Raw genomic sequence first — 13,515 nt, 5'->3', positions numbered from 1 at the left:
AGTAGACCTTGCCTGAGCATCATGCTTCATGGTGCCTTTGGGTCCAGTGTTAGGGATCCAAATAGAAGCACAGTCAAAAGCATTTGACCAGCAGTTAGCTGCGGTCCCTTGCATCTATTTGATGCTGAGGTTGTGCAGTGGTTCCAGCAAACTATTGCTCAAATGAATTTGCCTTCCTTTCTTTCAGGGAACACTCATTGAGTGGACCAAAGGCTTCAAAGCTACTGACTGTGAAGGGGAAGATGTGGTGGATATGCTCAGGGAGGCCATCAAGAGGAGAAATGTATGATATGGCATTGAAGCTCATACCTGACCTGTCCTTCCCCAAGGCCCCTGTGCTCTGTCATCAGACACCAGCCCTCGACTCTGGCCTCTGCCCACTTCAGTCTGATGTGCCCCTCTTGAGACTGGCCTGCACATCCTACTTACAGCAGAGCTCTCTTCCTTTTCAGGAATTTGACCTGGACATAGTTGCAGTTGTGAATGACACAGTGGGAACCATGATGACCTGTGGCTATGAAGATAGTAATTGTGAGGTTGGCCTGATTGCAGGTAAGTGATCAGGCATGTCCCATTGGCCTGCTCCCATCAGATCTTTTGGAAGTTACCTTTTAACATACTGAGGGGCAGGGGGCCATTGTTCCATTACATAGGGGCTCTGAAGCCAGCTTTGTCTATGCCTGAGATGAAGTTAAGATTGGGATTTCAGGTCTCCTAATTCCCAAGTCTTTACTTAATATCTTTTTCCCTAAGGGTTCTAAGCCAAGGTTGTCCTTTCTGTTGAGGAAGGAGAATAACATAGAAAGAGGGAGCTTTCACATTTGGGCCTTGGGGCAGATTTTACTTGGTGGAGGGAGACCATAGTTGGATCATGTTGGTTGGCCTGGAGCTGAGAGAGCTAGATTTTCATTCCAGCTCCAACTTGTACCTCCTCTGTTCTCTGACCTCTTCTGGTTGTCAGAAGGTGCACAGGATGGGGAAGAGTTGGAAAGAAACCTAGGAGAGGAGCAGGGAGTGGCCTGAGGTATGATATAGGCATTTTAGGAGTCTTCCAGAAAAGTCTGGCGGTGATTAAGGGCAAGGGTAGATTCCAGGGGAATGACTGTAAGTGGTGAGGGGACAGGTGGCATTTGAACATGTGGAGACAGGGGCAGTGGGCATTCCAAGTGGCAGGCACTGGTTAAGTAATCACAGAATCTGAGAAAGTTGTTCCAGCTGGTTGTCTGGGTTTCCTGAGGGTAAGTAGTGCATAGCACAAGGAGACAGGGATATACTGAGATGTCTTCAGTGCCAAGGAGAGGTTTCATCTCACTCTAAACCTTGCCTGCTTTGTGACCTTGGGCAGGTTCTTATTCTGTCTGGACTTGAGCTTCCTTATCCATGGGAAGGGTTGGGCTAGATCTGGGAGGTCAAAGAGGTGAGATTTGTTTGATTGAAGATGATAATTACCTGGACTGTTGTCTTGAGAATAGTTCTGAGACCAGGTCATGGACAAAGGAGAAGAGGGTGGCTTTCAGATACCAAGTGTCTGCTTATCCAAGACTAGATGGTTCCTCATGGTCCCTTCCAGCTCCGCTAACTCTGTGACTACTTGGGGCTCACTTTGTGTGCCTATGGCTTATCAATAATAAGGAGGGTGAGGAGGAGGATAATGGTATCACAGGTACAAATTCTATGTGGAGAAAACTTACAGACATCATCTCATTTTTTTTTTTTTTTGATAACAAATCTGTAAGGCAGGCTTTAGATCCTTTTTTACAGATGAAGAAATTGGATCTATGAAAGATGAAATACTTGCCTGTAGTCACCCAACTATAAATATAAAGCTGAAGTCCACACCCAGTTGTATCTGACTCCAAACCTAAATTCCTATCTACTGTACCCTGCTGGCTCTTTAAGACCTAGTGGTGTCTTCTGAAGACTAAAGTCCCTTTGTGATTCCTTCTAGGAACAGGCAGCAACATGTGCTACATGGAGGAGATGAGAAACATTGAACTGGTGGAAGGGGATGAAGGGAAGATGTGCATTAATACCGAGTGGGGAGGATTTGGAGATAATGGCTGCCTAGATGATATCCATACCCAATATGACAAGGAGGTGGATGAGGGGTCCTTGAATCCTGGCAAACAGAGGTGAGAAGGGGGTGTGTGTCCATTTCTGTAGGTCATCCAACTTCAGCAGATCTATGGGGGTGCCCTTTTCATATTAGAGATATTTGTATAGTTTGTATATTTATGACAACTCGTCAGATGTCAGTGAAGTGTCTAATTTGAGCAAAAGCAAAGATGGCCCGGTAAAGAATCCTCGTGCAATGCAAGAGACGCAAGAGACACAGGTTCTATCCCTGGGTCAGGAAGATTCCCTAGAGACGGAAATGGCAACCCCTTTCAGTATTCTTGCCTGGGAAATCCCATGGACAGAGGAACCTGGCAGGCTACAGCCCATGGGGTCACAAAGAGTCTGACACAACTAGAGCATGGACACAGCAGCAGCAAAATTTATGACCAGTTTCCAACAAACAGAAGGTGTGCCTTTTTCTAATTACCATAAGGTTACCATAGGGTCTAGGGGTGGCCTTGGAAATGAGGCCAAGGTTGTCAGGAAGTCTACTCACCGTGGCCTCGATGTCACACGGCAGGGGCATGGTGGGCCTCTCAAGGTGGGTTTCTACTAAGTCCTGTTTAGAGGTCGACATCCTCAGTCTTTCAAGAGCAGGCTGCCAGGTTGCTGACCTCTGTGGTTCTGGGGTTGGGGAAGTAACTGCAAGTGAAGGATGGGAATCCTGGTTCTCAGCCATGACGTCATGTCCCAGCATGGGTCACAATCACTTGTAAGGGTTATTCCAATTGCTAACCATACTAAAAACACTGAAAACAATGAATGGTTAAAAAAAACAAACACAAAACAGAGTACATTTTCATTTGCATTCTCATATAGCTTCTTTAGTAGGAGAGAAAGGGGTAGAGCTAGCGTGGGGGGAACTGATTATTAGCCTGGGCCCATATATTTCCACAGGGGTTGGCATACTTTTTCTGTAAAGGATCAGAGAGTAGTGTTTTACTCTCAGGCCATGTGGTCTTTGTCACGACTAAGCTCAGTGTCTTTCTATATAAAACAAGATGAAAATATAGATTGACTGTGAGACAATATCCAAGTGGAAAAGTTGAGCTAGGAAATGTGATGGGATGCCTGGGTCATAGATGCCTTGCTGACTATTCAACTGAGAACACTCAGTAGGAAGAGGCTTGACAAGACCAAGACCAGCCCTGGTGGCCCCACATCTTCCTTTGGCACTAGTCTTTGTAGCTGGGAGGCAGGCAAGTTACCGTAAGCCCAGCTGAACCAGGGGCCAAAATCACAAGGGACCTGAATTCCAAGTTGGGGCATCCAAGTTTTGTGTCTGAATCCATTGGAGGTTCTCATTTCTGGAGTGGAGAGTGTTAGGGGGCATATACTTGGATTTACTTTGCTGTCCCCATTGTTTGTCTAAGTGTTGGTTCCTTAGACTGATGAAATCCTGAGCAGTTAAGAGAACGCAAGTCCAGCATGTAAGCCTCAGGCACACTCGGATTTTCATCTGACCCTGCAGGCAGTGGGAGTCCAGCTCCACCTCACTGTTATTAATACTGTCACATGTACCTGGGCAGAGTGCCTGGTCAGTGCCTGTTGATTGTAGAGCTTCTTTTTCTCTTGCACCTTCCATCATGGAGCTCACAGCCTGGTAGGAAGAGGGAAGGGAGCTCATATTTTGGACCACCCTTGGTGTGTGTATACACTTCAAATGTGTTATCTCATGGAGCGCAAGATCTAGTGGAGAAGATTTCTTCAAATACAAAGCCAAGGTAAACTAGCTTGGGGGCCAGAAAAGGGACTTATTTTAGCCTAGTGTCTACTGTGCACCAGATGCTTGGCTCCCAACAGTCTTGTGGGGTCAGTGCTTTGCTCCTGGTTTCATAAATGATGGTTTATAGTCCTTACTCAGGTCATGCAGCTAATGTGTGGCGAGCTGGAACTTGACTTCTGCTCAACATGTCTCCAAAGCCCAGCCTTCCCACATCATACTATCTCCTGCATGCGCTTCTCTGGGCCTGCTGCCCACTCCACACCACTGTGACCCAGGCAGCTAGTGGATGCCAGTGGCACACCTTCCGCACTCTGACATGTGATCCTCTTGGGAACCACTCACCAGCACTGATTTTCCTGCTCTTACCCACCTTGTCTCTCTTTCTCTCAACAGGTACGAGAAAATGACCAGTGGGATGTACCTGGGGGAAATCGTGCGGCAGATTCTGATCGACTTGACCAAGCAGGGTCTCCTCTTCCGCGGCCAGATTTCAGAACGTCTCCGGACCAGGGGCATCTTTGAAACCAAGTTCTTGTCTCAGATTGAAAGGTGACTCATGATCAGTTTCACCTGCTGGACATAAAAGGCCCTATATTGGGACATGATGCTGTCTCACCAGGCTCCAGCAGATTGAAATTTAAAAATAGAGAGTAAGAGCCCGTCCTGGGGCTACTCCCTCTCTCCAGCTACATCAGTACCACAGCACCCAGCTGAGGAGCCAGAAGCCTATCTGGGCCCCTAGATTCCTAAATGGTTACAGAAGAGTTAGGTTAGGTTAAAAAGTGATCCTCTTCAGGGACTTCCCTGGTGGTCTGGTGGCTAAGCCTCTGTGCTCCCAGTGCAAGGAGCCTGGGTTCCATCCCTGGTCAGGAAAATAGATCCCATATGCTGCAACTAAAACCCAGTGCAGCCAAGTAAATAATAAAAAAAAAATGATCCACTTTTGATTCTGAAAAGATGATGTGCTCATACTTTATTCTTTAAAGATGATGGGACTTCCTGGGGGTGACAGACCTTCTCGAATCTCAGCTTCTAAGGCATCCTGCTCCAACCTTGGCTTTGCTGGGACCATTTCTTCTCCTGCTCAGGCACCTAGGGATGGGGGACTGTGAGCCCTGGGGAGCAGGTTCCAGGGCCCCAGCAATAGCTCTTGACATCCTGCTCTGCTTGCTGGCAGCGACCGGCTGGCCCTCCTCCAGGTCAGGAGGATCCTGCAGCAGCTTGGCCTGGACAGCACATGTGAGGATAGTATCGTGGTGAAGGAGGTGTGCGGTGCTGTGTCCCGGCGGGCGGCCCAGCTTTATGGTGCTGGCCTGGCTGCCATCGTGGAGAAGAGGAGGGAAGACCAGGGACTCGAGCACATGAGGATCACCGTGGGTGTGGATGGCACCCTGTACAAGCTGCACCCGCAGTGAGTGCTCCAGAGTCTCAGGGCTGGGGGCTGAGGCTGAATGTGGACCCCATTGGGGCTGACGGACAAAGGGGCTCTGCTTCCTAGTGCTGTGATGTGGGCGTGCTCATCACCCTCCCTAAACCCCAGGCTCCTCATCTGTATCAGGCAGGCAGAAATAATCTCGAGGATTGGGTGAGTTCATACATGTAAAGGGCTTTACACAGTCCTCGGGTGGCGCTAGTGGAACTCACCTGCCAATGCAGGAGACATAAGACACATGGGTTCGATTTGTGGGTCAGAAAGATCCCTGGAGGAGGGCATGGCAACCCACTCCAGTATTCTTGCCTGGAGAATCCCATGGATGGAGGAGCCTGGAGAGCTACAGTCCATAGGGTCACAAAGAGTCAGATAGGACTGAAGCAACTTACACATGCAGTAAATACAAGTGGTTATCATTAACACAGTCCAACCTGACCTCAAAGGGAGCAGTGAGAACTAAGTATTTTGCACATCACAGAGTGTGTGTCAAGTGTGAGCTCAGAATCAGCAGGCAGAAGGATGAAGAGTGAATTTGAATCCTGGCTCCACTGCTTAGAAGCTGGGAGGCCCAAGGCCAGTTTCTTACCCTCTTTGACCCTAGTTCTTTATCTGTAAAAGGATGATAAAAATCGTACCTACCTCATAAGTTGACAGGAGAATTTAGTTAAACAGTGTCTGTAGACTATGTGACATATTACAAAGACGGCAGTGATAACAACTTTTATTTTTATTTAATGTTTTACATTTTATCTTGGTAGATGAAGAAAGGTATTAGCCAGCTTGTAAAATTTTCTAATCATGCTGAAATATATAGATAAACATATTATTACTGTAGTCCTTGATGCTTAGCCCTTCCTAAGATGCTGACTAATTATCCAGGATAACTGACTGATATCTTTTCTTGATTCTCCCCTTGAGGTCACATATTTTTGCTGTGATTCCTGCAAGTCTCTTCCTTTGAACCAAGACCTGACCAAAGGACAAAAACTATATGTTCATTTCAATAGGTGCAGACAAAACTTTTGATAAAATCTAGCACAACAGACTGGTTCCGAATAGGAAAAGGAGTATGTCAAGGCTGTATATTGTCACCCTGCTTATTTAACTTATATGCAGAGTACATCATGCGAAGCGCTGGGCTGAATGAAGCACCAGTTGGAATCAAGATTGCTGGGAGAAATATCAATAACCTCAGATATGCAGATGACACCACACTTATGACAGAAAGTGAAGAAGAAATAGCGAGCCTCTTGATGAAAGTGAAAGCGGAGAGTGAAAAAGTTGGCTTAAAGCTGAACATTCAGAAAACTAAGATCATGGCATCTGGTCCCAACACTTCATGGCAAATAGATGGGGAAACAGTGAGAGACTTTATGTTTTTGGGGCTTTAAAATCACTGCAGATGGTGACTGCAGCCATGAAATTAAAAGACGCTTACTCCTTGGAAGGACAGTTATGACCAACTTAGACAGCATATTAAAAAGCAGAAACATTACTTTGTCCACAAAGCTCCATCTAGTCTAAGGCTATGGTTTTTCCAGTAGTCATATATGGATGTGAGAGTTGGACTATAAAGAAAGCTGAGTACCAAAGAATTGATGCTTTTGCACTGTGGTGTTGGAGAAGACTCTTTAGAGTCTCTGGGACTGCAAGGATTTCCAACCAGTCCCTCCTAAAAGAGATCAGTCCTTGTTCTTCACTGGAAGGACTGATGTTGAAGCTGAAACTCCAATACTTTGGCCACCTGATGTGAAGAGCTGACTCATTTGAAAAGACCCTAATGCTGGGAAAGATTGAAGGCAGGAGATGAAGGGGACAGCAGAGGATGATATGGTTGGATGGCATCACTGACTGAATGGACATGTTTGAGTAAACTCCGGGAGTTAGTGATGGACTGGGAGGCCTGGCATGCTGCAGTCCATGGGGTCACAAAGAGTCAGACACGACTGAGCAACTGAACTGAACTGAGCACCTTTTATGATAAGAGCACTCAACAAACTAAGAATAAAGGAACTCCTTCAACCTGATAAGAGCATCTGTGGAAAACACACAGCTAATGCCATACTTACTGGGGAAGCACTGGATGGATGATTTCACCTTAAAATTAGCAACAAGACAAGGATGTCCACTCTTGCCACTGTTCTTCAACATTGTACTGCTTCTAACACTGCCTACAGATGATTGTGTGGGTTTTGTCTCTCAGTCAAGTCTTTATTTAAGGGAGGGGCTTATAGGATCCAGGTCAAAAAATTATGTGACTTCAAAGGGAGAATCAAGTATAAATCTAGACAGGCAGTTAGGCAAGAAAAAGAACTAAAAGGCATCTATATTGGAAAAGCAAAACTATAACTATCTTTGTTTGCAGATGATATGATTTTGCATATAGAAATCCTAAGGAATCCACAAAAAACTATTGGAACTAAGAAACAAATTCAGTCAAGTTTCAGGATGTAAGATCAGTATATAAAAATCAACTGCATTTCTATGCATTAACAATAAATAATCTGAAAATGAAATTAAGAAAACAATTCCATTTAAATAGCATCAAAAAGAATAAAATACTTAACAATAAATTAACAAAAGAGGTATAAGACTTGTACACTGAAAACTACAAAACATTGTTGAAATTAAATGGCAGCCCACTCCAGTATTCTTGCCTGGAGAATCCCATGGATGGAGGAGCTTGGTGGGCTACAGTCCATGGGTCGCAAAGTGTCGGACACGACTGAGCGACTTCACTTTCACTTTAAATAAATGGAAAGATATCCTATGCTAGTGGATTGAAAGCCTTAATGTTGTTAAGGGAACAACTTACCATCTTTTTTTTAAACTGAAGTATAGTTGACATGCAATATTATATTAGTTTTAGGTATACAGGATAGTTATTTGATATTTATATACATTGCAAATTGATCACCGCCATAAGTCTAGTAACTATCTGTCACTGTATAAAGTTATTGCAGTATTATTGACTATATTTTCTATGCTGTACATTATATCCCCCTAACTTACTTATTTTATAACTGAAAGTTTGTACCTTTTAATACCCTTCACCTGTTTTGCCTGATCCTCTAGTCCCCTCCCTCCTGACGACCACCAGTAGTTTGTTCCCTGTATCTGTAACTCTGTTTCTGTTTTGTTTTGTTTGTTCATTTGTTTTGTTTTGTTTTTTGTTTCACATATAAGTGAAATCATGCTGTATGTCTTTCTTTGTTTGACTTACTTCACTTAGCATAATTCCCTCTAGATCCATTCATCTTTTTGCAAATGGCAAGATTTCATCCTTTTTGTGACTAATATACCATTGTGTGTATATGTGTGTGTTATGTATCATGTCATATTTCTTTATCCATTCATCTACTGATGGGCACATGGGTTGCTTCCATATTTTGACTATTGTAAATAATGCTGCAGTGACCTTAGGAATACATGTATCTTTTCTATTTAGTGTTTTGTTTTCTTTGGATGAATATCCAGAAGTGGAATTAGTGGATCATGTGCTGGTTCTACTTTTAAATTTTTGAAGACCCTCCATACTGTTTTCTATAATGGCTATGCAAGTTTACATTTTCATCATCAACTGATGAGTGGATAAACAAAATGTGGTACATCTATACAGTGGAACGTTACTCATAAAAAGGCAGGAACCACGGACACATGCTCCAATTAAGTGCCAATGGTGTTTTCTCTTTCTCTTTTTCTGTAGCTTTTCTCGGATACTACGGGAAACTGTGAAAGAACTAGCTCCTCAGTGTGATGTGATGTTCATGCTGTCAGAAGACGGGAGCGGAAAGGGAGCAGCTCTGATCACTGCTGTGGCCAAGAGGTTACAGCAGGCACAAAGGGACCACTAGGAACCCCCTGGGGTTGGGCCTGGTGTTCTTCGGCTACTGACCAGCCTTTCCTCTGGCAGATGAGTTAATCAGAGACCAACACGCAAGCTTCTGGCTGGCTTCACCTTCTGGATGGTCAAAAGAGAACCCCAGGTTCTTGGGTACTCTTAGAATTTTGTTACTGGCTTTCAACAACATTAAATGACTCTATTTGCCATCTTTGTACCAAAGATGGACCAACTTGTAAAACCAAAGCATTGGTCCCGAGAGCTTCCATTTCAGCAAATTTCTCATTTGAGACCTGAGCTGTTAATTTTCTGTGGCTTAGGGTCCTGTGGCTGCTGGACTTGGAAGCAAATACATAATCTGCCCAGGTGGCCTGGCTGGCTGAATTCCTTATGGGGATGCTTCAGTCATGGCTTGTATAGCAGATTGGGCCATCTACTGGGAATGCACATTTCAGAACGATAGGGGCTCATGTAATTACCTGGGGATCTAATCTAACTTGTCATGTTGACTTCGAGCATGAAGTGAGAACAAAAACTTTGGAGCATTCAGCCCCAGGATGAAGAAATCATCCCAGGATGATTGCCAGGGATCTCCATAGGAAACTCTTCATGCTTAAAGTGAGTTATATCAGTGCCCATAGGATTTGTTTCTCAATACATGTGAGTGACAGGGAGGGTGCTGTTCGGGGCACCTGTTAATCATTTTACAGGTGGCACATGATAGCTTTTTAAAGGACTATCAGGTATATGAAATCCAGTAAATAAAAAAAAAATATTTGATTTCCCAAGAATCTTTGAATGAAGTTTTAATATTTCATCTGGGAATGAAATGATTTCATCACTTGGGAACTCCATGCTCTGTTGGTGGAAGAAGAGACACATGGAGTCAGAAGTTGTGGTTTAAACTCTCTAGTTTAAACTCCCTACCAACAAGGAGAAAATATATGGACTATTTTCTATAATATCTTTAACAAATTATCTGAATTTGATTTGAATGAATACTTCCTGTGACCAAGGCATTTTACCACATGCTCCTACAGCTCTTGCTTTTGAACAGCAGGAGTTGACCAGAAGAACTTCCATCTTCCAAACTGACCCCTGCCTCTCTGGAACTTGGCCCCTCCTACATGCTCCATCTGTCTCTATTCTACCCTCCAGAACTAAGAGGAATTGGCCTGTCCTTGAACTTTTTCCCACTGGATGTCCTCTCTCTTTGCCTTTCTATTCATTTAATTCCCTGCTTCCCATTCTCTAAACCACCTGTAACCTTCTACCTAGTCACAGAGTTATCTGTACACATTTCTTATCAGGCCTGGTAGATTGTAAGTGCTTTGTTAGAAACATTTTTGTTCTGGCCCAGTGAACCCAGCACTGTGCCATTCCTATTAAATATTTCCTAGATAGAGGCATGATTGAAATAAAGTCTTCCAAGAAATTTTTCTTAGAAAAAGTTTAGGCCATTATCATGGGTAACAAACTGAGTAGAATGATATTTGATATTCCAGATCATCCAAGTTGATTTATTTCATGTACTTAATGGTGCTAATTGTCTCCATTTGCTAAAGCAAGACATTCAAAGAGAACGGAGGAGGTTGGAGGGAGGGTAAGAGAGAGTCTAGTTGAGGCTGGGGACAGATGAGGGAGTTCCCTAGGAAATATTTTTTCACACATTTATGAAATAGGTATGGAGATACTGTTGTGGACAGGTTCTAGATTTACCAAAATGAACTTTTTTTTTGCGTTGGCATAATACCTCTCCTCAAGGATATTGTGTGGGTTTGTTAAAATTATCTTTTTGTATTTTGAGGTTATGCCTCCTTGGGGAAATGTTTCACCTTAACAGATTTTGCTTAGTTAGCCCCAGACCTTGTTGTCATTATCCTTTCCCCAGTTCTGCTATTCCTAAGGTACCCCCAGCTCCAAGTCCCTTTCTCTCCTGATTCTGCTGGGATCTCCCCCTTTGCCATCCTGCCTGGATGGATGACCTGGCCCAGAGATTCAGGGATTTGTGCCACCACATTCTCCCACCACCTGGTCTTTCAGCACACATTTGGCAGGTTCGAAGTCACCTGGCCTGCTTGTCTCTCGGGTTGGTTTCTTGTGAGAAAGAGAAGCCCCAAGGTATCTAGGCAACATTCTGACTAACTGATAGCATCATAGAATCCTTGAACCAAAACGGAACTGCAGAGAGGGCAGATACCCTTTTTGCTGTCTTCAGACAGGCCGGTCCCAGAAACACCCAGGGCAATGGAGGGCTAACTTCTCACAGTTTACTAGGCAGGACCAGCAACCACACAACAAGGTAATCTGTCCTCACGCACATCCCACAGGCTTGTCCTCTTAGGAAAGACATCGTTGTCCATGTTTTCTACCTCTGTGGGGACTCTCCCAGGAACCTTTTATCCAGAAACAACTGATGCATATAAGTGTAAGAACTAGAGTTTCCCCATGACTATGACCCCAGAACAAATGGGGTCATTCCCACTGTCTCTCTTCAGAAATCTTGTTTTCTCTCCTTTCCATAAGATGGAATGGGTGCTCCATGAGAATAAGGAGTTGGGTTTCATTTTTCCTGTTGTCCCCAGAGCCTACCACAGTGGCTGGCCCTGAGTACCACTGGATAGTTCTCTAAATGAACAAATGAACGAGTGCTCACACAAGCGTGTGAATGAAGTTTTGCTCTCCTTTGAATCACGCCATTCTTCTACCCCACCCAATGGACTTGAGCCTTACACAAAATAGACACTCTATAAATGGTAGCTCAGCAAATGCTGAGCCCTGTTCTAGGCACTGAGGAACCAATGAAACATAAGGTACCGTTCCTGCTTCGTGAGGACTCACAGGCTACCAGGGAAGGAAAGGTAATAAATATATATGATACAATATGGTAAACAGGAACGAGGTGAACACGCAATTCATGACCATGTGCTTCATCCTTTAGGTAAGGAGCTCAGTCTGTGTGTGCACATGCCTGTGTGTGAACGTGACCATAAGCCCCTTTGGCAATCATGAGAAATCTATGGATTCTTTCTCAGAATGTTTTTAAATGCATTAAATCCATAGGATTTCAAAGGAAGTCGGTGGTAGTGAATTACAGTTATTAGAATATTACAGGGGCAGTGTATTAATAGACATGCTTATCGTTAATGCATTCTATGACAAACGTAATAACAATCATAGTCTTCCTGATGACTATAAACAGTATTTTGAGACATTTGCAACAATAGCTTTTATATGAAAATTTCCATGGTTTTCACTGGAGAGAAAGTTATAGGTGCAGCTGTTGCCCATATTCGTAATGGAAGGAAAGGCTAAATTATAATTAGAAATGATTAAGTTTATGAACTCCTTGCTTTGAGAGTTATTGCACCCTCCACCCCCTATCCCTGACCATGGGGTCCAGGTTAATAATCTCTGATCAAAATAGAACCGGTGCTTACTTAGGGATAGCATATTAGCTGGCAAAGAGAGAGTATGGTTTGGATTCAGAAGAACTAGGCATGCTATTTAAACTTCCCGAACTTCCACTTCTCATGTGAGAAAGGAGAATAATATAACAGCCAAACACAGTTGTGTGAGCAACACAAGCTGAACATGTGGACTTGTGGATAAGCTATAAGCCATTTGTACACATGTGAGGTGGTTGTGTTATGGTCGTTATGGTTGTTACGGGCATCTTATCAGGGGTGTGATCAACTCAAATGTCAGCATTAAGGCCCTTCAAAGCCCATTGTCTGGACATACAAATGGCTAACGACTGGCAATTCAAGCAAATGCATTTCCCACAACCCCTTCCTTCCATCTCCACTGTCTTGTTATTCCCTCTCTTGCCATTTCACAGTTGAAATTTCTAGTGAACCATATTTTATTAGAGAAAGCAGGGGATTTGGGAGAAGTTGGAAAGTAGATAATAGAGGAATCTGGTAGCTCATATTTAGGGTGAAATACGAGGTGATTAGGATAAAAGGAAATGGCAACCCACTTCAGTGTTCTTGCCTGGAGAATCCCGGGGATGGGGGAGCCTGGTGGGCTGCTGTCTATGGGGTCTCACAGAGTCGGACACGACTGAAGCGACTTAGCAGCAGCAGCAGCAGCAGAATAAAAGAGTTGGGTAATTTCCTGCTCCAGTCAGGGAAGGAAAGAAGCTTGGGAGAAAGTGAAAATACAAAAACTCTTCCAGCTTTTTTTTCTTTCATTTTTGGTTTTTCTAATGAGAAGGAGAGAGAGAGGGGAAGAAAGGTAGGTTATTGACAACCTGAGGAATCAGAATGGTTGAGGGATTGACCTCAAGAGCAGGGATGGATTAACAGTACAAGGGACAACTGCAAGGTCTGCAGTTCACATCATGATCTGAATGTGACCCAGTTCCTACTGAATCATCTGTGTGGTAGCTCACAT

At 43.9% G+C, this 13,515-nt stretch overlaps 1 protein-coding gene across 1 annotated transcript in view; it reads left to right on the top strand.

Moving 5' to 3' along the window:
* HKDC1 (hexokinase domain containing 1) overlaps positions 1-9,869 on the top strand; it is a 39,911-nt gene extending 30,042 nt beyond the window's left edge. Inside the window, exons 13-18 of the mRNA XM_005906353.2 lie at positions 188-283; positions 453-552; positions 1,949-2,132; positions 4,238-4,393; positions 5,022-5,255; positions 8,983-9,869. Of these exons, the coding sequence (XP_005906415.2) occupies positions 188-283; positions 453-552; positions 1,949-2,132; positions 4,238-4,393; positions 5,022-5,255; positions 8,983-9,130 (918 nt within the window). The 3' untranslated portion in view covers positions 9,131-9,869. The remainder of the gene's footprint in view (positions 1-187; positions 284-452; positions 553-1,948; positions 2,133-4,237; positions 4,394-5,021; positions 5,256-8,982) is intronic.
* The last annotated feature ends 3,646 nt before the right edge of the window (positions 9,870-13,515 follow it).

This window comes from Bos mutus, chromosome 28, assembly GCF_027580195.1.
Source record: "Bos mutus isolate GX-2022 chromosome 28, NWIPB_WYAK_1.1, whole genome shotgun sequence".
In the NCBI taxonomy this organism is placed as follows: Eukaryota; Metazoa; Chordata; class Mammalia; order Artiodactyla; family Bovidae; genus Bos; species Bos mutus.
Note: the sequence above shows the minus strand (reverse complement) of the source record. Positions and strands in the feature narration are given on the sequence as shown.